Consider the following 25,164-nt stretch of genomic DNA (forward strand, 5'->3'; position numbering starts at 1 on the left):
GTGTTACCTATATATAATGGATCCGGATTTTTTTTTTTTTTTAGATTAAAAATTAAGATTTCACTAGGTTCACGCACAAGATAATCAGCTAGTGCTTAACCTGTGTCTTGATGTTCAGTAATACAAGTACTCATGTCTGCGTTTCTGTTTCTTAACAGTGTTAGAGAAAAGTGAATTTAAAGATGAGCCACTGCTGTTCCGTTTTTATGCAGATGAAGAAATGGAAGGGTCAAATATGAAACACAGACTGATGAAACATGATTTGAAAGTAGTGGAAAATGTTATAGCTAAGTCAGTGTTGGTGAGTTAAACCAAATGATTATATGATTGAATGAGAACAAAAAATTGGTTGTACTGACAATAAATTAGCACTATGTGTTCATTTATCAGTTGAGCTATACTTTCCTAAAGGACTTTCTGAATAATATTTTGAACAATTCTATTTTTCAGATTAAATCTAATGAAGGCACCTATGGTTTTGGTTTAGAAGATAAAAATAAGGTGCCAATTATTAAGGTGGTGGAGAAAGCATCGAATGCTGAGGTATTAAATATTATAAACTAACTTCCCTGTTTTATTCTAGTTAAGAAAATGTGTATTAGATGATAATTAATATCAGAAGGTTCTGAGAAATCTGTGGTTATCAATCTTTGTTTAGTTTGAAACAAAATAGAACTGTGAGCATTACCAACACTTGTTTTTCTACATAGGAAATTTGTGATACAAATTTTTTTTAATACAAAAATAATAAATTTATTTTTATGCTTATTAAAATATTCCAGTTATGACATTGCTCGTGAGTGGAGTAAGCATCTTTCAATAGCATATTAAATGAACATAGAAAAGTATACTAGCCTGTAGATTGCATTTGATGTATTTCATAACAAAGGATATATTAAGCAAAATATAGAATTTAGAAATCTGAATGAATAAATTGCAGCCTTTCAATCTGTTAGTATTGCTTTAGTTGCTCTTGGAGTAATTTGATATTATCTGGTGAACAACATGGGAGTCTTATGTACAAATATACAGATCTATACTTCAATGGGAAAAAACATTTAGACCTGGATTTCAAGCCCTTCTACATCTCATTGTGGGACTGAAGTTTTAATAAAAATAGATGTAGCAGATCACTAATATAATATAGCCATAGAGATATGTCCAGGGCTATGTTTCTTTTTTTTCCCCTCTGTTAGCTTTGTGTGTTTCCTTGTGGCCTTTTACAGCAGTCAGATGCTGGCATCATCTAAGGCTTAGTGTGTGCCTTAAGCAACTCTGTGTGTGCCTACCATGCTGGCTGGGAATGGTTTCTTTCCTTGTAGGCCATAATTTAAAGCTTGTACATAAATTTGTTACTCAAAGGTACGGCCATAGAAGTTTTAAGGATACATTTTGTTTTGAATTTTAGTATATGTATCTTTACAAAGAAGCTTTTAATTCCTTTCTAATTCCTGTTTTGTTGATTTTCCAACATTAACTAATATGGTAATGCTTTCATAGCATCTTGAATGAAACTAGGGCTTGTATTTAGATCTCTTCATAGGTCTCTGTAACCAGTTTCAGAACACTTTTGGTGTCTTTTGATGTCTTGTTTACTTATTGAGGGGGCATAAATAATTTTCTTTAAATGTGTGGTCATTATTCGTATTGGCATTGCATGTATTGGCAAGCATAAGAAAGTACAGTGTTGTTGGTTATAAAAGCAAAATGTATACACGACTGTTATGTTTTCTAGATGGCAGGCTTGGAAGTTGGCAAAAAAATCTTTGCCATTAATGGTGACCTGGTTTTTCTGCGACCCTTCAGTGAAGTGGATTGCTTCCTGAAAATGTGTTTAAACAGCAGAAAGCCCCTGCGGGTTCTTGTGAGCACTAAACCACGGGAGTAAGTTGTCATTCCTTTGGGGAAATTTTTAGAAATTGTAAATGAAGCAAATTTTCAAAGTCAAGTGGAACTTCAAAAAGCACCACTCTAAAGTTATTAGTAGTCTTAACTTCATAAAGCCAAGCAATTTGATCTGCTTTGACTTTGTTTTATTATATTTGTCATCAGCAAAGAAAAGATGAATGAGCTTAGGTCATCAGGTCTGGCACTCTACGTGTATGCAGAAACCACAAGTGTATAAAGAAATACTGGAATACATGGCCAGTTTCAATCTCCTATCTCTTACTATATTTATTAAACAAGTTCCTCTGTGTGACGATTAGTTCCTAGTTTACCAGAAGCTGGACTTTGTGATCTGATGGGCCTCTTTGGTATGTGTCCTGGATGTGTAAGCAACCCTGCAAGTAAACAAATTCCAGTCTTTCTGCAACAGATGAGGTTTTATACAAAGTTTTGAACCCTCCTACCTGAGTGGAATTTGTTACGTAGAAGAAATTCTAAGTGAGGCCTAATGCCTGGGTTCATTTGGTATGTAAACAAGTGTAGATCTGTTAGTAAGGTTAATGTAGTTGTTAATGGTTTCTACATAATAGTGAAATAGGAGGGTAAGAAACAGCAGCTGGAGGAAGTTCTCATCAGGTTTTGCAGAGTAAGTAGGAAGTGCTCTATTGTCAGAAAACATGTAGAGAGCCTTGGAAATAGCTCCATTTGAGCAGCAGAATGGAGATGTTTCTTCTGTTAATAAGGAAGATGTCTTGAGAAGTACAGTGGTAACCATAATGGGAAAAAGAGCAAAGAAATAAGAGTGGCATGAAGTCAATAACCTGGACTGATAATAAGAAAACAACAGCAATCAAGCAGCAAAAACAACAAAAGCACTGTAGATGAAAGTTCTGTAGCAAACATAAAAAGCTTGTATTAGCGTTTCTTTAATGCTGATCTTGGATCAGTTTCTCACACAGTGAAAATGTGAGTGAATTTCAGGGCTGACAGAGATGATCTTGTGAATGAGGAGTTCGAGTGAGTTTAAGAATTTATTTCCTTTACTGTCTGCATTTGTCAGAGGCTGCTTCTATCACAACTGTGTTGGCAGGAGAGACGATTCTCTCACAAATTCTTAGCTAAAACCTCCAATGACATTCTTCTTAGTTTATTCATTAACAAGTTCACAAGGTATATTTTTGTACAAATATTTTGTACAAATTTATGGGCTCCAATGGGATTTGGATCTCATGTCTGCTTGTAATTGGCTCAAAATGCTAAATGTTGTATTTACTAGAAAAAAAACAAACCCCCCACACACACACACAAAAAAAAACACCTGGAAAGAACAAGATATAATGCAATGATATTATTCAAATATATCTGAATGTCAGAATTCTTATAGTTCAAATGCATTTTGCATTCATTTATCAGTTTTCTTTTGCACTGGCAAATGGAGTCCAGGGCAAAGACCCGTTAAATATTAACAGAGCTGGCTCTGGAAGTAAAGACTGTAGAGTTAGATCAGTGCAGTGTTATGTGTGACCTAACGAGCTCAGATAAGGGCTAATGCAGCTGTGTTGCTTTTTCTGGAATCTGAGCTAATACCACATTAGCTTATTTTGGGTGAACTCAGGGTTTCATTTTAAGGAGTAGATATGAATTTTGATTCTCAGAACAGTGTTTTGTTGGTGATGATTCTAAGGATTTTTTTTATTACCTTTGCACATAGACTAAGCAGGAGTGTAACGCAACACGTGTACACATTACATGAACAGTAGCAGGCAACTCATTTCAAAAAACTCAGCGCTTTACCTAGTTGCTCAGAAAGGCTCTGGAAAATATTATTTTTAACAATAAAAGTTAACAAATTCTAACACAAACACAGTCTCCACAGCCCTCTGCAGCTCATCTGATGAGACCTGCTGTGATCTGAGGTCCCCAGGCTCTGTGCTGCTAGCTGATAGACTGCCTGCATTCCCAGGGCTTGCTGTTGTATGACAACATACTCAAATCGCGGTCCTTTGAGAGGAATTTTAAATCTGCAGGCTGCTTCGGTCTTAATTGGCATACTGAAATTTTGTGTGAAATAATATTGCCTTCCTCTGGTTGATATCAGTATCTCTTAATTCTGATGCTAGTGATGCATATGATCAAGAAAATGAATGATGGTGAATCTGAAACTGTGAATTGACTAAAAGTGTGGATTTTACACTCCGTGTAAAAAAAGGTCCTACTTACTGCTGTCCACTTTTATGTTAACAAAACGCTATCTTTTGCTATATTCATGTTGGATTTTTGCATGTATCAGGACAGTGAAGATTCCTGACTCTGCAGATGGACTTGGGTTCCAAATCCGAGGCTTTGGCCCTTCAGTTGTCCATGCTGTTGGGAGAGGTAAGTTGGAAGAGCTGTCGATGCATGACGTAATTATACATTTTCCATGTAACTGTCTTGGCTGAGATGAATCAAAATAAGATCCACTGAGTAATTAAGGTGAGGTATAGTAAGGCTGTGATTTGAGGAATAGCTGACAAATCCAAAAGCTCATTATCCTGTGAAGGGAAGTTGGGAACTGTTTCCTGAAAGTTCCTTTGTTATGTGACCATGTGGTTCCCCAATGTTCTGTAAACATTTTACAGAAAATCCACTTTTTATAAATCTTTTCAATAGTGCTAGTTAAAATACTGCTTTTTCTATTTTGTGATGTGATGGTCAAATGCTTGCCAGCCCTAACTTGATAAATTTTGGATTGATGCCTTGTTAATAAAAGAAGGAAAGCATTTTTGTTGTTGTTGCTGTTGAATGCTGTTAATGGTAAAGCCATCTACCTCTGTATTTTCAGCTATTGAGGGGCAGTTATGTCTTTTCACCTCCTCCTACCTTTGTAATTGACGAATTTAAAATGAATTGATCTGCCAAGCAGATTTGAACAGAGCTCTATGATGACTTTTTTTTTTTTTTTTCTTAAGCTGTGGTGCCAGAAATTAGATTTTTGAGAGAAAGTAATAAACTGCAGACTATTAAGCTGATGTGGTAATTATTTCTGCACCTGGTTCTCAATTCAGCTGCCTATCCTTATTCGTTAGCACATACATTATTCCAATTAGCCTCAGTGGTACCTTAATCTTGCTTGTGTGGTTTGTTAACCTGAAAGACTTTGAGCATATGTTTAAATACTTTGCTGAATTGGAATCGTAGGTTTTTGTTGTTGTTGTTTTCTGCTTTGAAGAACAAAATTTCTGCTTTTTGAGAGATGTTTAATAATTTATTTAAATCCAGACTTTTATAGATTACATTAGCTAGTAATAATATTATTTCCAAAGACTTTAATTGATATTAGATTTAAAATGCAACTGTTGTCTATTCCCGTGGCTTTTATTTTTCTAAACAGTACCAAGACCTAAAAATAATAGAAATATATATGTATTGTTTCTATTATTTTATGTCAGATATACTAAACTGACAAGTTGTGACGTAGTTTTCTACTTGTCAGCCCTGCAAATTCAGTTCAGCCTTTTTAACAGTTGGCTTCTTCACTTCGATGTTTCATTCTCTAGCCAATAGGTTTTGACTTTACTTGCACTTTTCTAGCAATAGCCAGAGAAACGTAAGGAACTGAATGAGTAGGTGGTCATAATCCAGCAGGCTTTCAGGACTAGGTTTGAGTCATACTGAAAAGACCTGGAGAAAAGACCCACTTTTTTTTGTAGTACTCTTTAGGTGGATATAGAGAATTTTCCCAAAGATGGCTGTTATACTGTGGAAATAAATTGCTGAATTATGTATTTTGCATTGCTCAAACAAATAAGACTTTGTTGGAAATTACTGAAGTTTCTTAGAACTTCAACTCTGCTTTGTGTATTTTGCTTAAAATTGTAAAGACTTTTGTCTTTATTCACTACAATACACTATTGTAAGTGAATTGGTAAAAAAAAGACAAAAAACACGGACAGGATCCTTGGGAATGTCAATGGAACTCTGTTTCCTTTAAGTCCAGCTGACTTCAGAAGCACTCTGAAGTCAGGGGCTTTTGAAATGTAAGCTTTAAAGGAAATGTTTAGGAAGTCTGTCAACTACATGTTTTTGTGTTATTTCTTTTTTAATAGGAACAGTGGCAGCTGCAGCAGGTCTCCACCCAGGCCAGTGCATAATCAAAGTGAATGGAATTAATGTCAGCAAGGAGACTCATGCAAGTGTTATTGCTCACGTCACAGCATGCAGGAAGTATAGGCGTCCAATGCAGGTACGCTGCACTTGTTAATCACTGGAACAGGCTGCCCAGGGGGGTTGTGGAGTCTCCTTCTCTGGAGATGTTCAAGACCTGCCTGGATGCCTACCTGTGTGACCTGCTGTAGGGAACCTGCTTTGGCAGGGGGGTTGGACTTGATGATCTCTGGAGGTCCCTTCCAACCCCTACAATTCTGTGATTCTGTGATCTTGTAAATTTTCTTTTATTCTTTTTTCCTGAAATAATCCCTGCAACCAAACAGTGTGGGTCTGTTTCTCTGTCCATGCACCTATTGTGTTTGAGTGTGTTCGAGTGGGAAAGGAGTGGTGAATAAAAATGGAAGGAAGCCTGTTGAATTACGAAAGCTGAAGACTGCTCAGTATATTACAGATATTCAAGATCTGATTAATCTCTGCATTGAAAAATACAAGCTTATAACTAACTTTTAATACTGTATTTTTAAAGCTTAATTCAGGTTTTTCTTGAAAGCAGTAAGAGGTATACTTTTATCATTATGACAAGGGATTTATGCAGTTAGGTGCCTGTTCATCAGCCTGAGTATGTAATGCAAAAAGCTGATCTTTTAAAATTTTGAAACGCTTCAGCAAATAGAGAGCAGTGTGCACAAATTTTGTCTATGAAGGTCCATTTGTGGTCCCACTGCATTCCAATACTGGAAGTTCAGGGCTCAAAATCACCCTTTTTTAAATATAGACATTAAGTTTTGTTATCTTTTTCACGTGACTTTAGGAGAAATTCTAATGTTTTCCAAGATACAAATTGTAGAGAAGAAAATCAAACCACTCTGATTGTATAATGTAATCTTTCCAAGTTCCTGCAAATTTTTCATAAACTGTGAGCTGGTATCATTAATTAACTTCACAGACTCTTCCAGAGCATGTTAATTGGGAAGAAAAATCCAATTAAAATCAGGAGTGAAATCCTTCTCTCAAACCTAATGCATAGAAATGAGATAAGAATTCTAAGCAAGAATTGGAACTGTGTCGTGCATATACTGTCTTCATGAAGATGTCTGAATGTTTGTGCTTTTTTAACTGCAGTATAAAATTGAAGTTGTTACATACATAACAAGGCAGAGCTCACCTATTTTTCAAGGGAATATGGGCTCCGGAAAAGAGCCCATGTGCACAAATAGTAATGCTGGCTAGGGAAAAAGATTTATTTTTTTTTTTTACCAGATGCATTTTCTCTCTTGTCTAAGTGTGGAGTTCCTCCAGAAGTTAATGACATTGGAATAGAAATATTTACTTTATTATTTAGAAGTCTTTAGAAGTAATTACTGTTGTCTGGAATGAATTTATATGCAACTTTACTGTTGTTTTATTTTTTCATCCACTTGTGTAACATGTTGTGATACATACCTATTTTTCCTACGCAGAGTATTCATTTCAATCTAAAAAGTGTATCTTTAGCAAATCACTGGCAACTGACATCCCCCAGATTCACGAGAATGTATAAGAAAATCATTGTTTAGAATTTAGTGTTATCAAGTGCTATAAGATAACTGTGTAGATGGCCATCTTCCTACTGGTACCAAGACAGCTAAACTATAATTTATTAATCAGAAATGTGGATTTTTAATTATTTGGAAGATGACTATGGATTTATCCTATTTTGTAAGTAATTATTCTGTCATTTAATTAACATGAATATTGCAGTCTCTCCTGTGGTTGTCAATTTCATAATTGAAAATGAATCTTACTCTGTGTTCTGAGTATTCCACTTCTCAGTGTAAGGAGTCTTCCAAGCTGCCTGAATTATGAAGTTTCATTTCAGACTGTTGCAGTGTGAATAACTGTGTAACTTCTGTTGAACAGTGTTTATACTCTTGGTCTTGCCTTGAAAAAGAATACTGACTTCGCTTTTTGAAATTCCAAACAATTATTTGCAGTGATACTAATCATGTTGTGACAGATTTATGCCTAATTTATTACCCCTGCTGCATTTAGAGAACATGGTTCCAAATTGAATAGCGTTGTATCTTGTAGCTTTTGAAGGGTTGACCTCCAGTTAGAGTAGGTTGTTCTTCAATTTCATGATTAGATCAAATTCTGAAATAAAGGAAATCTTTGGCATAACGTACATCACTTGTTACATATTGGCCTGGCAGTCCTATGCCCATGTATTCGAGTCAAGGAAACCTTTAAGACTCCACAAATAAGTATCAGGCTTTCAGGTGTACATACAAAGATGAGCGGGTTTCAAAACCATTTTTGTTGTTCAACTTTTGCAAAGATATCTTCCAGCAACTAACAGAGGGCTCTGAAAGTCAAGGGCCCTTATTAAAATATTTCAGTGCCTTTCAGTGAGAAGTAAGGCATGGATGAATCTACAGAAACTACACAGAAAGGGTACCTTTATTGTGTGGAACTGTAGTTATCTGGGACTAATGGGTTAAAGACAGTGGTGGAATATTGTATATTATTGAAGCATAATCTGATGTATTTGGCATTTTGCCTGAACATTTCAACATTTAACTTAAACTTCTGCAATTCTTGCTTAATGTTGAATTCTCAACTCAGACTTCTTTTTAAATTCTGTGAATTCAGATTAGTCATAATTGTGGCACTTATTCTGCCGTAGCTGTTACAGAGTGAATGATTAACTGACAGTCAAACTTCTTTTTTGAAGTGTAAAGGGAAGAGAAGAGCATTCTGAAGATGCCGTGTTTGATAGGCCCATCCATATGGATGTGATGAGCATGTGTCTAAACAAGTGAGGGGAAAATACAAGATACAAGGCTTACAGATGGCTTCCATAGGCTATGTGACCAAGCCACTGTTCTTGTATTCACATGCACCTCGAACATGTAAGATGAAGAGCTTGTGGGGCCTGAGATTCTGTCGTTTTACTGTGTTTTGATAAGTGGGTGGTAAAATAAAACATCTAATAGAGTAGCTGTCAAAAAAGAGAAAAAAAAAACCAAAAACAAAATGAAGGGTGTAGTGTGTAATCGATAAATGGGTAATAAATAAATGGGCGATAAATGGGTAATAGATTAGGTGGACATGCTATATGGTTGGTTGGCATTCTATAATCTTTGTCAGTGTTGTGGATGAACTGCAGATTTTGCAAAGCAAAAATTATTTCTCTTTTCAAAATTTCTTATCTCAAGTATTTCTCAGTCTGCAGTTGGATTTGAAATGTCTTAGATTATTTTTGGCAGAGACGTGAAACTGATGGATGTCATACCGTCACAGATTTGCTACTGCTTCGTGACAGTATATTTTGAAATAAATTAGTAAATTGAAATGCTTTAGCCAAAGCCAAAATTCTCTGTATTTTCAAAATACTATTTTTGACTGAGTTCAGAAAGTAATAGAGATTATAATAATCAGGGCATTAAATCAACTATTCCATCTTTGAGAGCAGATAGATAATTTGCTGCCAATTGCACTTGTAAAAATTTTCTTGTTTTTTTTGTTTGTTTGTTTTGTTTTTCTTTTTTCTTCTTTTTTTAGCAAGACTCTATACAGTGGATTTACAACAGCATTGAAAGTGCACAGGAAGATCTTCAGAAAGCAAATGCCAAGCCCCCAGGAGATGATGGTGGAGATGCCTTTGACTGCAAAGTGGAAGGTATATAGTGCAGATTTGATTTTGTTTTTGCTCAGGAAGTTGGTGTAAGTAGCCAGGAAAGTAGGCAGTGGGTTTTTTTTGTAGATGAAGCTGCAGTCAGACAGTAGGATGTGCTTTACATAAGGGTTTGCTTTTTTCTGTGTTCTAAAAAGGTAAATATAACATGCTGTTCTTTGAAAATTGTTATGTCTTGTTTAAAAAAAAAAAGTTTCTGTGGACAATTTAAGAAAAAAACTATTCAGTTCTTATTTCTAATGCTGGGAATTATCTGAATTGTCACCACTAGTAATCACTGAAGGTTAAATTAGATGAGTTAGTGACTACTGCATGAGAAATAACAAATCAGCTATCCTTCAGATTATTTTCAGGCAACTAACATTTAGATAAGTCTGGATTCATATGCATGTATAAGGATTATAATTAAAGAGGTGGTTAATAAGAATTTTGTATTATCTGAATAAATGCTGACATAGTGGTTTCATTTCTAGGCATTTTCTTCTAGCTTATTTAGAATTATTCAGATTTCCAATTTATTTTTGTTGCATTGCATAGCTCTAAATTTTAAATGAAATTGAATTAGTTCCCTTAAACAATGACTTTTTCTAAAAAGAGTCTGTAGTAAAGTGTCTGTTCATGCAGGAGTAGTATTTTAACATTTATAAACCTCCTGGCATTCTGATTTTTAAATCACTCACCTCCTAGTTGGGATGTTAACACATTTTCAAGTAGAATAAACAGACTGCACCTATTCCTAGAATGTTCGCCTGTGTCGTTTTTATTATTCATTTTTTAATGGCCAATGCTCCTCTACTGATTTGTGTTTCCTTATTCTAGAGGTAATTGACAAGTTTAACACTATGGCAATAATTGATGGGAAGAAAGATCATGTAAGCCTGACTGTTGATAATGTTCATTTGGAGTATGGAGTGGTTTATGAGTATGACAGCACAGCTGGAATCAAGTGCCATGTGTTAGAAAAAATGATTGAACCAAAGGGATTTTTCAGCTTGACTGCAAAGGTATGAAGCAATTTTTTGTGTGTGTTTATTATTGCTAAGCTTAATACCAGTGCAGCAGCATCTTTTTTTTTCTTTTTTTTTTCTGCTTAGCGTTGTATACGTTTCATTTTATATCTTGTGACCTTTGTTCCTGTTACATTTAGAAGAATGATTTTATACTCAGGACGTAAAATAAGTTATGGTGCCAATATAAATTGAGTCTCTAAACTGAACAAACATTAAAGAGCTTCAGTCTTCCATTCTTCCTGCATCTTTTCCTATCTTCTTAATTATCAAATAAAACTTCAAATAAAGTTGAAGGCTCAGTGAAACATCAAAACTTTGTGAAGATAGGCAATAGTTTCCAAATGTGGTTTTGATGAAGCAAAATAACATACAACTTAAATTTGTTTCTGCGAGATTAATAGAAGTAGCGTAGCATCTTTCTTTTTATGTTTTAAAATAAAATAAAACTGTGTATATCTTGGTGACTAACAATGGCAAAATCAGAGATGAAGTAAAAAACAAGTGCAACTTAGGAGTTTTTGGTGAATATTTCCAAATATTAAAACATGCAATAGACGTGAAAGGGATTGTGAAGGTTTTTTGTTGATAGTTCATAGAATGGCTGGGGTTGAAAGGGACCTTTAAAGACTGTCTAGGTACGGCCCTCCTACTGTAGTCAGGGTTGTCATCCACTAGCTTAGGTTTGACAATCACAGTGATAAGTTCCTTCAAGATCATGGTATGCTTGTTTAGCCTGGCTAATTATTAAAAGAGTACACTTCCATATTGTTTTTAATAATATGACTGTGTTAGAAAAGTGATAGTGATCAAAAAGATGTCCAGTGGCTTAAAAACAACAAAATGAGCAGACTCCTTTGCTCAAAGGCAATAATAAAAACTGTAGTGGAATTTTATCAATCATAGCTGTCTGCAAGTGGTTCTTGGTGCTCTATATGTAAACTCTGCACTTGCAGTTAGGTAATATGTTTCTATTTCCTTCTCTCTCATCTTGCCATGTATTGTTGCCCTGCATTTTTAAACATCTCTATGCTGCATCATATATAGTACAGTGAAGTATTGCTTCTGATATTGCTTCAGATAGTGAAGGATTGCTTTCTGATACTGAACAAATTTTTACTGTGTTTTGATGGCAAGTAACCAAAGTTGTATTGCAAAAGTTACTTAATTTTAATGCATTTAACATATTTTTCCATCTGTCCATTAAATTATTGAAATATTATTAATTAAACCGAAAAATTGCAAGTGTAACCAGAATAACTGGAATATTTTAATGCAGTAAGTACTCACTGTTGCAAAAGAGTTAGTCTTTCCTCTGTCCTCCTGAGAACATGAGAAAAATCTCAGGATCTTCTCATGCATAATCTGCAACTTCTTAAAGTTAATATTTTGTACTCCAAAATCTCTGTCTAGTGTCATTTTTTTTTTCCTAAAATTTTCTAAACTACTCAGTCTTGTAACTTGTATTTTATAGCCACAATGATGGATACAGTGGTAATGAATGGTAGCAGAAGAGAGTTGTAGTCATAGTTCTCATGATGTATTAATGTTGTGTGTGTTGTTTGTTCAGAATTCTTTGCAAGTTGGTCTAATATTAACACTATGGGATTGCCTTATAAAATTGTTATGTAGACTGGCTGATGTGGTCACTCTGGTATCAACAACATTTCTTTGTATTAGGCCACTGAACTTCTTAATTTCGTTTAAATTTAAACTTCTGCAGTGTAGTTGTGAAAAATCTTCCAGTTTTTACAATAAATTGCTTGGAGGTAGTTGATTATCTCTAAAATTCAAGCCACTTGTGTTTACATGTGTTAATGTGGATTTGGGATGCCTTTGTTAGGCCTTTCTAAGGCTTTAAATGTGTGCTTTTAAAACACATTTTCAGAGGTTGGACACAACTGCAATAGGGATCTCCCATGCTCCATCATACGTGAATTTCAGTACCTGAAATACATCTTTTACTCAAATAAGGGCTATATGCTGCCCTGTTTAATGCCCCTTTCTTTCAGTATTCTACCTTCACTTGCTGGGATTTTCATCACAGCAAGACTTCAGTCTTTTCTGGCTAGCATAGCTTATTCTGTTCACTATTTCATGTTTTCTATGCAAACAATGAAAAAAAGGAAAGTGCTCAGATTTATTATATGCTTTTTCTTTTTTTTTTCAAATATTCATCTGCCCATATAATGAATGTTTGCTACAACTAATGAATTGGTTCAGAGGCTTTTTGTAATATGTGCTGCTAAAGTAATTACAGCAGATACTGAATTTCAGGTGAGCCATGTTGGTTGCATTAGTAGGAAATTAGTAGTAAATCCATTATGAGAGAGTGTCATGAGAAGCCAAGTGAAACTACTTGCTACAGGTATAATTTATGCCAGTGACAGGGCCAAATTTAGAGAAATGTTTTTTGCTTCCCAGATTTCCACTTTTTTTTTTTTTTTTGGGATTTAGTTCTGTGAAGTTAGTACCTATAATGTTAAAAGGCAACTGATTATCTGGCTTTTTCAGCCTAGATTATAGGGGATAATAAGTAAAGGGTTCTTTTAGTCATCTTATTTCATAATGTGATGATCTCGTTTTTATTCTCTTAGATTCTGGAAGCACTGGCAAAAAGTGATGAGCAGTTCGTGCAGAACTGCAACAGCCTCAGTTCCTTAAGTGAAGTAATTTCTACTGAGCTTCAAAGTAAATTCAGTGTTATTTGCAGTGAGAAAATTGAACATATCTACCGAAGAATTTCTAGTTACAAAAAGGTATGGCCTGCATGTCTTAAGCTTTGTGATAATTGTCTTTTAAGGGAAAATAAACAAGCAAAATTGTAAGATTTGAATAATTCTTCTGAATGTTTGTTACTGTGAAAAAAATATGGCTGAAAGATTAGTTATATTTGGCATTGAATGCCTTAACTGAGTTATTACATAAATAGTTTTTGAACAGTGCTCTTTATCATTCCTTTTTTAGACACTGGGTAGTTCATATTCTTTCTTGTTCTCTGTGTTCAGCTGCAGATAGAATCAACTACATATTTCCTACAAGAGGGCTGTCATACTTGATCAATATTGTGAACTTGCAGATTTTAACCAAATATGAAGTGATAACAGCAGAATTGTTTTTCCTTCTAGTACGTCTTAATTTTAAATACGGAATTGCTATTCTTTTATTCTATATATATATATATATATAGAATAAAATATATATAGAATAAATATATATAATAAATATATATATATATTCTATATATATATATATCTCATATGCCCTTCAAATTAGTATGACTTTTACTAGCCTGCCTATTAAGAGCAATAGCTCTTTAAATTGTTAGATTAACTTATGTTAATAAAACTTTATAGCACAAAATGAGTAGAATACTTCTGACTTTCATACATCTGAGATCTAGATTAAATAGATAGAAATGAACAAATAACCCAGATTGTGATCTATAACTACTGTCAGTTTATTTTTCTGTATTTGTTTAGTTAAGCAAGACCTAGCTTAAAGAACCATTTGTTAATGATGCATACTTAGTTTTTCATACTGCCTTCTTTCCCTCCCCCCCCCCCCCATAACATCCTGATTAGTAGTGATTAGGGACTAGTTTTAAGAAATCTGAGTTGTGACACCTAAAAATATGTCCGTCCTGATACTTTATATGCTGAAAGAGAGAGGTTTAGTGCAGAAGCTTTGTACTATTCTATAAGTCGCATGTTTTCTGAAGGGAGAGGTGGGAAATCTGTGAGCATAGTTCTGTATGGGATAAAGACAAAAAAAAAAAAAAAAAAAAAAAAAAAAAAGGTTTCCAAAGACTCAGATAGGGTAGTCTCCACCAAAAAATGGAGTGAACTCAGGAGCTGAATCCCTGGAGGAGAGAATAAAGTGGTACCGATACTGCATTATTTAACATCCAGGCTCTCAGCTGTTTGCCTGAACTACAGATTCCCACTTTTCTAAAAGCAGTTTAAAATCAACATATTGTTTTGAAAGCAAATTTTAGAGCTTGAGTAGCATGAGGTATTTTATACCTTTCCTCTGGCAAAAAAAAGAAAGTTGACAGTGATGTACTCTTTCTTTACAGGAGGCCAAGACAATAAGTGAAATTTTATTGTATTATGCTGGCTATGAATAAGCCGTGGGGAGGTTTTCATCATGCTTGTGCTGTCTAGAAAAATATATTTGATACTAACTGCACTTTTAAGCTCATACATTCAAAAATCAATAGTTTCATGGTTAGAGCTTTTAATAACAATTAATAATGCAGTGAATTGCAGGAACAGATAGGTCATTTTCTTGGCAAGGTAAAGGTAACCATAGTTACAGAAGACTTTCAGAATGCCTGAGCTTGGCTTGGCTCCTGGTTTCACTGTGAAAGTTCGAATTCTATAAATAGAAACCCCATAGATTTCTGCAGTTCCTACTATTATTATTTTTATCAGAACATTTTGCTCATTATAAACTTGGAATCTAGTACTCTGAGTCCCAGATGTTTCTCAACACATACATGAAAATAATTTTGGGCCTGACTTATGACCTGATTAAATCTTAGCCAGGCATTTGGTCTCTCTGGAGAATGATGTGTGGGAGATTGAGATGAGAAATATGTACTGCTTGCAGAAACATTTTCATCATTGAATGTCCTTAGTGCCCTTCTTAACTATTCGTACATTCTTCAGCCTTTGAACAATTCCATAATTGGATTTCTTCTAACCTTCTAGATCATGTTCTAATATGAAGATTTAAATGTAATTTATCAATCAGGAGTTTACCAAGCTGAAGTAATGTGACACCAAAATAAACAGAAATTTAAATACCAGCACAAAAAGCTGTTACTTCTCAGAGGGCATGTATCTTGGTGCAGCTAAAATGTTAGTCAAAGCCTGGTTGATTGAATTGGTACTGACATATTGTATGAAATAAGCTGTACAAGTTAACTTCAAAAGATTCTTTTGTGTGAGTTATGCTCCATAACTGAGTTAGTATCAAAGGTCTTTGCAGTATTTTCTTTCTTTGCACCTTGCTCTTCACTGGATACAATCGAAAAGAGCCTGGATCCACAGTCCTTGCATCTTCCCTTTGAGTATTTGCATATGTTGATAAGATTCCCTCATCCTTCTGTAGGCAGTCTCAACTGACTCAGCCTGTCCTCACAGGTTCTACCTTCATCATCTTTGTGGCCCTTTGCTAGACTCTTCCAGTATGTTCAGGTCTCATACTGGATGCAGGAACTGGGCACAGCAGCCTCACCAGTTCTGAGCAGAAGGGAACAATCCCATTCAGCAGCCTGCTGTCAGTACTGCTAGTGCAGCCGTGGTTAACATTAGGGAGAGCCATTTCTCTGTATGGAATTCATAGCATACAGTTGCAAATTTTCTTTTCTATATTCTTTACCAAGCTAAAATTTTATATTTTTAATTTTTTTTTTTAATTTTGTCTGTATCAGGAAGTGTTCATATATGTCATGTGAAATACAGCACTGAATTGTGAAGTACTTCTAGACTTCCTCTTCTGGAACACTTTAGTATTTTATGTATTCCAAGGAAAATAAATTTTACATTCATAAAACGTGTCATTTACTTGAAAAAATAAAATATATTAAAACAAAAAAAGCCATTAAAATTATCTTTTTTTTTTTTTTTTTGAGAAAAATGGGATTTTAGAATTGAAGTATAGCCAGTATTATAACTTTTGTTTTCTAGTCATGTAGTTAAGGTTTGTCAGATGAGTGCTGACATACCAAAAGCTACTAATCAAAATTTTGTTTTCTTCCCTACTTCTAGTTTTCAAGAGTATTAAAAAACAGAGCTTGGCCTACCTTCAAGCAAGCTAAATCAAAGATTTCACCACTTCACAGCAGTGATTTCTGTCCAACCAATTGCCATATCAATGTAATGGAAGTTTCTTACCCTAAAACCTCAACTTCTGTTGGAAGTGCTTTTGGTGTACAGTTGGACAGCAGAAAACATTCTTCACATGAAAAAGGAAATAAAAACAATGACCAAGGTAGGCCAGTAGAATGTGAAGGAACTATGTCCAGTAGTTTTGTTACAGAATCATAAAATATTAACATTAAGACAAACATTTATGAGATCCTCCTTTTTCAATATTTGTTTGCTTTAAAACATAATAAAAGCTAATTGTAATTTCATTGCCAACTTTTTACTTAAGTAGTTAGACTTACATGTGGAAAATAACATGCAAAATCAAATAATTACATGAAAATTCAAGTGGGTAAATATTTCAAATTTATTACTTATTTTATTACTTAAAAATTTATTTTAGCGCATATAAATCTAACTGCTTTGTATTTTTCCTAGGTAAACTGAATCCTATGATTTATGTTCAACATAGCATTACTACTATGGCTGCCCCTTCAGGACAGTCTCTCAGCCAGCAAGAAGGTCATGGTCTGAGGTATCTCTTAAAAGAAGAAGATTTAGAAACACAAGATGTCTACCAGAAATTGCTGTTCAAATTACAAACTGCACTGAAAGAGATGGAAACCTGTGTCTGTCAGATAGATGAGTAAGTGAATGCTACTATCTAGGCTTTCTTTTAATTTTTCCGTTGACGGTATTAATGAATATAGGTGTCCCTTCTATGTGTAATGGAATCAATAGATCAGTATTGACTGCAGAAGAATTGTAAGAATTGCAGAATTTTCCTTTTCTTTTTTTCCCATGTACCTATTTTTTTTACCCATTTGTTTGTAGCTTTTGTGAGGAATGGAATAATAATTTTGAGGTGAGAGAAATATGAAATGCGAATGTCATCAAGGCTTTCACTAGGAATGGAAGCAAGAAGCAGAGCTACAAAATTATCTTATTTATAACTCATCAGTGATTGCCGAATAGTCCTGAGGATGAATTTGTTGGCAAGGTATTTTTTACTGATAGGAAGATTATTAGCTTATTAGACATTTTTAAAGAACAAATCAGCCTTAATGAAGGACTGTAGGTCTAGAGCTGCACTTGAGTGATTAGGACACTTGATTTGAATGTGGGAGGTTCAGAGTTGCATCAGTTTGTCCTAGCTGAGGACAGAGATTTAAAATGTACTTTTCCAGTCGTGAGATAAGTGAGGTGACTGCTTGGATTGAGGATGAAGAATGATAGATGTTTATGTTTTGAAAGATTGCATATGTGATATAAATTATTCCTTTTGAAAATACAAATTATATATTTTTTTTAATTTAAAAGATCTTTTGTCATGTCCTTCGGTTGAGAAAGATGGTCTATCCTGTTATTTTGTAGACCATAAGAGGGTTTATCCTCTCATAGTTGTTTCTGAGTAGGAATCTTTTTGTATGATTGAGATGGTAAAGTAATAGTTACACAGCAAAAAAGTAATTGTAATGTATCGCAATGCATAGGAATGAAAGTAAGTATAGACTGATTTATCATTTTTTAAAGAAAGAATTGTTTTTTTTTTTTTTTTTGTCTTTAAGTAGTTCTACTAATTATCATTTTGAAGGTAGTTAATATGATTTCAGTGCTCGGATGTGCTAAAAAATGACTATCTGTGGTGCTTGTATTGTAACTGATGATCAAGGAAGTCAGGAGATCATATATGGAAGTTCAGTCAATAAATATTTCAGGAAGCTCCATTTACTAGACTATCACACTTTGCTTTCCACCCTCTTGATGGCTCTATGATTCTGTGACGTAAGACCGCAGCAACTTCTCAGCCTTTTGCTCATCCAAGCGCATATTTACAGACACAGGTGTATTTACAGGCACACATTGTTTGTATGTGTATATCATTTGTCTGCATATATTGATTTTGAGTGCAGTTGTGGAAGTAAGCGCAAGGGTTCACTCTTTCCTCTTTCATGAAGTTCCTATACCCTGACATTGTAATAAACCTTGCATAAGGTGCACAAAGTTACTTAGCAAATATTACCTTTTACTATTTGTAAAACTCAGCTTTTTCCTTCTTTATTCCTAACAGACTTTGAGTGGATTGTCAGTGTATATTAATTATTATAGAGCAAAGGAGTTCCATGCAGGAAATGAAATATGCAAGAGACCTACTTAAAACTGCTGAATAGGAAAATGGGAAGACAGCTGAGCAAGAGCAGCTGAGGAGTACATAGCGTATTGTATCAGAACACAGTTACAGCTACCTCATGAGAGAAGTGTTAGGATTACTAAGAAAGAGAATAACAAGATAGAATAATCAGCTATGTTGTAATTGGAAATATTCATAGTCCAACAACTAAGAGTGTCTACTTAAACATGTTGATCCTTGAACTTTACAGTGGCTGTACAGCATGCTTTTTCATTTTGACTTCAGCAACAATAAGATTCATGTCTTTACTGAATTACCTTTTTCTATATAAGAAGAACCTAACCCTCATTACCATGATTCTATCAGAAAAGAAAAAAAACCACAGTTGCATGATTTTAAATCTGAGTGGTACAGATTGGGCTACTAAATGACTGTCGGTGCCCTTCGTAATAGTAGCATTTGAGAAACTGTTGCTTGTCATGTTACAGATGTCTCTGCTTTGTGCTAAGATCTTTGTCCCTACTCTCAAAATCCAGGGGCGGTGAATCTGCCCAACCCCTTCTGTATGTTAGTGAATGAAAGAGAACTGAAAAAGATGAGTGTTTCACCTCAAAGAGGTTGTGAATTATGGGTAGGGGATAAGTAAGAGAAGATGGTGTATTCCTAGCATTATCTCTGTAATAATTTCCATTGTGGCTCCTAAATAAGAAGTATGAATGGGAAAAGAAAGGTACAAACAAAAAGGCATTTATTCCCTTCTCACAGCCTCTCAAAGCTCCATTGACTCCTTGTTCAAGTAGTTTAGCAGTATCACAGTATTTCTTTAGTACTGTTGCCAGTTGCCCAGCATTAACACGAGAAAATAAGTGCCTCCAGTTCTGTAAGAGCTTCTTACAGGGTGACTTTATATTCTTGTTTCACATGCAGTCAGCATTCTCCCATGATCCCAGGTGTTTTTTGAAAGATACTTGTTGGAAGCTTGAACACTTTCCAGTTTTTTGCATGAGGAAAAGTCAGAGCAACTTACAAGTTGCATTGGTGTGTTTTTTTGGTCTTTTTTTCTTTCTTCTTTCTTGGGTGCTAGGGAAAAGGGGCTGGCTATCCATTCTTAATGCTCAGACTGACCATAACATCTTTCGTTTCTGACATGTCTATAGAATTGTGTTTACTTGATTCCCATATCAGATTAATTCCATCCATGAGGGTTTTTTTGGTCGAGTTTTAAATTTCTGGAATTTATTGGAATTTTATTTTTTTCCTTTTCTGTAGTTACAGGGACTTTCTGGCTATTAGTTACTACTCATACACATATTTTTTCCTCTGACAGATGGATGTCTAAGACAATTTTGTTTGTGGTAGACCATCTCCAAAGAAAATACAATGTGTATGTACTATATTTAAAAAGAAGAAACACAAGAAAATAAGTCTCTTTAAAGATGGTTGATGTGTTTTTCTGAGACCAGGTCTGGTTTTGTGTGTTTTAGACTCCCTGAATTGGGTTTCTGAAAGCACTTCAGTGACCTCAGGAACTCCAACTCCAGAGCTCTGTTATGCAGAGTTCCAGCTTTCGTTCACAGTAGTTCAGCAAAAAAATTTCCTTAGAAAAAGAGCCTGCATGCTGGGAGAAAGTGAAAAGCTCCCTTAGGAAAAGCTCCAGCTACCTTCATCAGTCTTTTTCCAAGATCTTGGCAGCAGTGACTAAACAGCCGCATAAAAGAACAGGATATAATAGACTGTCTGTTTCTTGACAAATAATTACTGAGGGGAAGATATTTTCAGGAGCTGAAATAGCAATTCATTATGCTTGTTTGTTTCTTACTCTCAATTACTTTCTTGCAACTACAAAATCCACAAGAAGTTACTAGAATGTATCTGTCCAGTGGTCTTTTCTTTTTTTATCCTAAAAGGAGGTCAAAATGGGAACACGAGAAAATAAGAGAAGTATGTATTAGTTATTCTTTACCTCATCTTCCAATAGACAGTGCTATTGGGTCTTCTTGAAATTGACCTTTCTGGAAAAGTTAGAATCACCTGCCACATGTTTGTCTAGTTCCTTTTTTGTATTTTGGTATTCAGACCAATTCTTACTAATTGGTCTTACAGAGATGAAGAACTGATTTCTTAAGATTTATGTTTTCATAGCACATAATGAGAAGATAGATCAAACTGAACACCGCTGTAAAGTGCACACTCCATCTTCCTTCCTATCTTTGTGAAATCCTGCTAAGAGATTGTTTAAAGTGATAGGGAAGAACTGAGTGGTGAATTCACACTGAAGCATTAAGGCATCATGTAGCCCAAATATGTCTTTCTAGTGGATGGATGAGTTTAAGGCCCAGTAGAATTATTTTTATTTTATACGTAATTTATCTACATTTCAGTTACAGTTAGGATCAGTATGTTTCCCTTCACGCAGGATACACGTACCTGACACATATATTTGTCAGTCTGTCTTATTAGTTTTTAGTAGGAAAAAGCTATGCAGAAATGGTGAAAGAAATTGCTAAAAAGCTTTGTTTACCATCCTTGTTTTCTTCAAGTTAATGTCAAGCTCGATGTTAACATCAATCAGGTCCTAATTTCAATGAGCCAGAGCCATTGTTTGAGCTACGTGTTCATTGCTTTACAGTAAACAAACAGCATTATGGGGATAGTTTACCCTATCTCATTTCTGAAGTGTACGTTTCCTTAATTTCTTAAGAACTCAATGTCATCTGATTTAGTGAAAAAATTTAGAGAGAAGTTTTTGCAAGAAAAATGCTGTCTTCCAAATCCAAACACTAGTTTAAAAAGATCATTGCAGTGGAGTGTTCTGTTAAAACAGAATACTCTGTGTTATCTGTTCTGATTTTGAAAGTAAATGAGAACATCTCATTCTCAATATGAATTAATCACTCAGGAACATGAGTCTTTCTGCTTCCAATATCTGCATTTTCCAAATACAGCAGTTTGTACTGTTCTCTGCTCTTGACTGGATGTCATTTTGTGCTCTTCACAGAAGCTTGTAGATTAATCATCAGTTTTACTAGTGATAGTGACTTAGACACTTGTAATGTGAGGAACACAGGCATATTAATAACAATTCTTAAAATGTTTTAAAAGAGTTTGTGATGCATGCTGCTGTATCTACTATAGTAATAATTAAGAAAATGTATATTTTTCACAGAGAAATAGTTTCTTTATTTGTTGTCTTGCTTTGTGCTGAGAAGCACCTGATTCATTCCTGAAAGTAGTTCCATTAATAGAAAATGTCTCCAAGAATAGACTGTATTTCATCCTCAAATGGAACCTTGCTTTCATAGAAGATCGAATAGTTGGTTAGTTTCATTGATTAAAGCACGATCAAGTCAACTGTAACACTTTTTAATAGGAGAATATACCACCTTTGTCCCTTGTTTCAAATAGTGTTTCAAAAAGATATGGACTGAATTAATCTCATTTGATAGGATAATATTTGGAAGATGTTGATGAGAAATAGTTTGTTGGTGGTTCGCTTTTGAAAAACATTAAAAATCTTGTGGGTTTTCTTTTCTTTGTCTCTCAGCCTTCTTTCTTCAATAACGTACTCTCCAAAATCAGAACGTAAAACACCTGAGCCTTTAGTACCAGCAGACAGTGACAATGAAAAGGGGGAAAGGAATGGAAAGAAAGTCTGCTTCAGTGTGACAGGTGATGAACAAGAAGATTCTGGTCATGATACTATCAGCAATAGAGATTCTTACAGGTACTTTTACTAATAATATTTTTATTTGTCTGTCTAACAAATCAAGCCTGTGTGTTTGTATAAAATCAAGAAGAATATAAAAACAAGAGGTTCTGACATTTCTAGAATAACTGGTATCAAGATATGTTACAAGACATGTAAAATAAACTTGTTTGCTTATAGATTAGCTATTATATCTTAAGTGACCTTAAACTTAATAGGATATTACAGCCAGAGCTGTTTTCTTTAGATTACTTGTAAGAAATAGAATGTTTGTTATGATGCTCCCCAGCAAAATCTGAATGTCTGCCATGGAAAGCAAGAGGCCAGGGCCACCATTCTTGCTGATCTCAAGGAACAAAAAAAATCTGATTCTCAACACATACTCTTTTTCTTCTTCTGGTCAATATTGTAGCAGCATCCTACATCTAGAACTCATAGTGCATCACCCTTACTGTGAATTAAAATGCAAAGAAATTTGAGAAGGAAGAAGTAATTATGTCAAGCACAGGTCTTTATAAAGACAATGTCCTGATGCTTAGAGAGAATTGGTTAATTACACTTGATGTAAAATCTAAATTAAATTTTAACTGCAAGTAAAATAGGGCTCTCTTACACAATGGCTTCCCCAAAAGTAATGCTTCCTAATTTGTTATGTTTACCCACGACAAGGTGGATGTTGGTAGTATGGCACCCTTTCACCAATATTCCATTGCATTTTGTTGCCGTGTGACAGATGGCCGCAGAGGGCCAGTCTGACAAAATGGCACCTGACGTGGAAGTGCGTATGGAGCAAAAGTCTGTCACTGAATTCTTCCTTATGGGAAAAAATGGTGTTGACCATTTTCAGTCACATTCAATCAGTGTGAATGTGAACTCAGTGAGGTGGCGGGTGGTGCACTTCAGCAGTGGTAACAGCAACATTGGGTCACCTCTGCTGGTGCAGACTTTTGAGAGTGCAGCATGCAGGCTTTTCTTCATTTCTGGTGATTACGCATGGCTTATGGTGGTGACTATGTTGAAGAATAGTGTTTTGTAGCTGAGAATTTACTTTATCAACTAGTGTTATTGTATTCTTCGTATCAGTTGTAGTTTCCATGGAAATAAACAGGAGGCATTACTTCCGGAGTAGGGAACCATGATAATGAACACACATAGATTGATCTAAAACTAATGCCTCATGTTTATGTCAATGGCTATGTATGTTCATTATCATGGTTCATTACTATGACTAGAAGGTAGAATCACTTTTTTTTTTTGCCTTTTTTTTAGTTTCTTTAAATAATTACATTAGACAAAACTTGAAATTTTCAGATATCGTTGTGACAATATTATAATTAGTATGCTAATTTCAACTGTTAGAGTACCCTAATTTTATGTTCTGGGGCCTCACTGTAAACCTTACAACACACTCACACACACACACATAAAAGCAGAATGATATGGCATATAGTTGTAATGTCTAATCTGTTTTTCATTTTCCCGTGTTTCATTTTCTCATACTTAGCACAATCCTGTTTTAAATAACCTTCATCTTCCCTCTGGGGAATTTTGTATGTGAACAAAATTAGTTAGAAAACATTTCTTAATATCCAGCCAGAAATTCTTAATAATCCTTGGACTGTTCATCCACTGTCGGGACATGTTACTGATGTCTTTTCATCTATGTAATGGATTTGATTGTAATTATGCTACAATGGTTCAATGTAACATTTTCCCCACTCACTTGTAGCTAACTAGATAAGTTACTAAGCCAAAAATAGTAGGGGTAGCTTCTATTTTTACAAAAATAAACAAAGCAAATAGGGAGCTTATGAATGAATGAATAATTGTAGCAATATGTAAGAAATATACTTATTTATGTCTTGATTTATGGTACACCCAATTCATGGAACCAGAGCCAATTCCTTACATTTAAATGTGCTTTAGGTACGTTTGTACATGATCTTATATTCACTGGGGTTTTTAAGACTCCCTCTACTGGATAATTACTTGATCATTTCCTGAATCTAGACAGTCTTCTTGAAGTGAAGAAGTCTTCATTCACTGTTGAAGACTTAGAATTCAATTTTTTCTTCACAGTTTTTCAGTACAAAAGGTTAAGTTTTACTCTGTGCTGCAGAAGTAGATATGTTCTCTGTCTATTTTCAGTATGGAACAATTTCTTATTGAGAGAGAGGATGAGGTGAATGAGTGCAGTATCTACGGCAGAGAAAACATCGGGAAAAAACCTCAAATTTTAATCCCCAAATCTCCTTACTAGACTAATAAGGGTCAATTTTTTTATGCATAAAAATTTGCACTGAAGTTATGTGTGTAAACACCTACATCTCTCACAGAACGAACAATTGGAAAATCTGGACTAATAAAATATATTTTGGCTGTGTTGTGGTTTAACCCAGCAGCTGGCTCAACACCAGGCAGCCCTTAGCTTACTCCCACGCTTAACAGTGGGGTGAGGAGAAAATAAAAGAAGTGGATCTTGTGGGCTGAGACAAAACTATCTACTAAAAGAAAAAGAAAAGGATAATATATATGTGAATGAATATAAAAAGTGATAAGCAAGCAATTGCTCACCACCCCTGAGCAATGCCGAGCTAGCTCCTTTCTTAGCGAGTGGAATAGATGAGATGAACTTCTATCTCCTTCAAAAACTCCTTCTGCATAATATCCCTTTGAGCAGTTTAAGTCAGCTTTCTTGATTCTGTCCCCTCCCAGCTCGTTGGCCCTTCCCT

The 25,164-nt window shown here is 34.8% G+C and overlaps 1 protein-coding gene across 2 annotated transcripts in view; it reads left to right on the forward strand.

Annotated features, from left to right (window-relative positions):
• Positions 1-25,164, forward strand: part of PREX2 (phosphatidylinositol-3,4,5-trisphosphate dependent Rac exchange factor 2) — a 216,166-nt gene that overhangs the window by 127,504 nt on the left and 63,498 nt on the right. For both annotated transcript variants that reach the window (XM_052704868.1, XM_052704867.1), the window contains exons 16-26: positions 159-301; positions 451-543; positions 1,736-1,884; positions 4,178-4,263; positions 5,976-6,112; positions 9,580-9,697; positions 10,532-10,716; positions 13,317-13,478; positions 16,497-16,719; positions 17,034-17,241; positions 22,271-22,450. In XM_052704868.1, coding sequence (XP_052560828.1) covers positions 159-301; positions 451-543; positions 1,736-1,884; positions 4,178-4,263; positions 5,976-6,112; positions 9,580-9,697; positions 10,532-10,716; positions 13,317-13,478; positions 16,497-16,719; positions 17,034-17,241; positions 22,271-22,450 — 1,684 coding nt within the window. The remainder of the gene's footprint in view (positions 1-158; positions 302-450; positions 544-1,735; positions 1,885-4,177; positions 4,264-5,975; positions 6,113-9,579; positions 9,698-10,531; positions 10,717-13,316; positions 13,479-16,496; positions 16,720-17,033; positions 17,242-22,270; positions 22,451-25,164) is intronic.

The sequence above is a fragment of the Tympanuchus pallidicinctus genome, unplaced genomic scaffold (genome assembly GCF_026119805.1).
Source record: "Tympanuchus pallidicinctus isolate F22 unplaced genomic scaffold, pur_lepc_1.0 scaffold5, whole genome shotgun sequence".
NCBI lineage: Eukaryota > Metazoa > Chordata > Aves > Galliformes > Phasianidae > Tympanuchus > Tympanuchus pallidicinctus.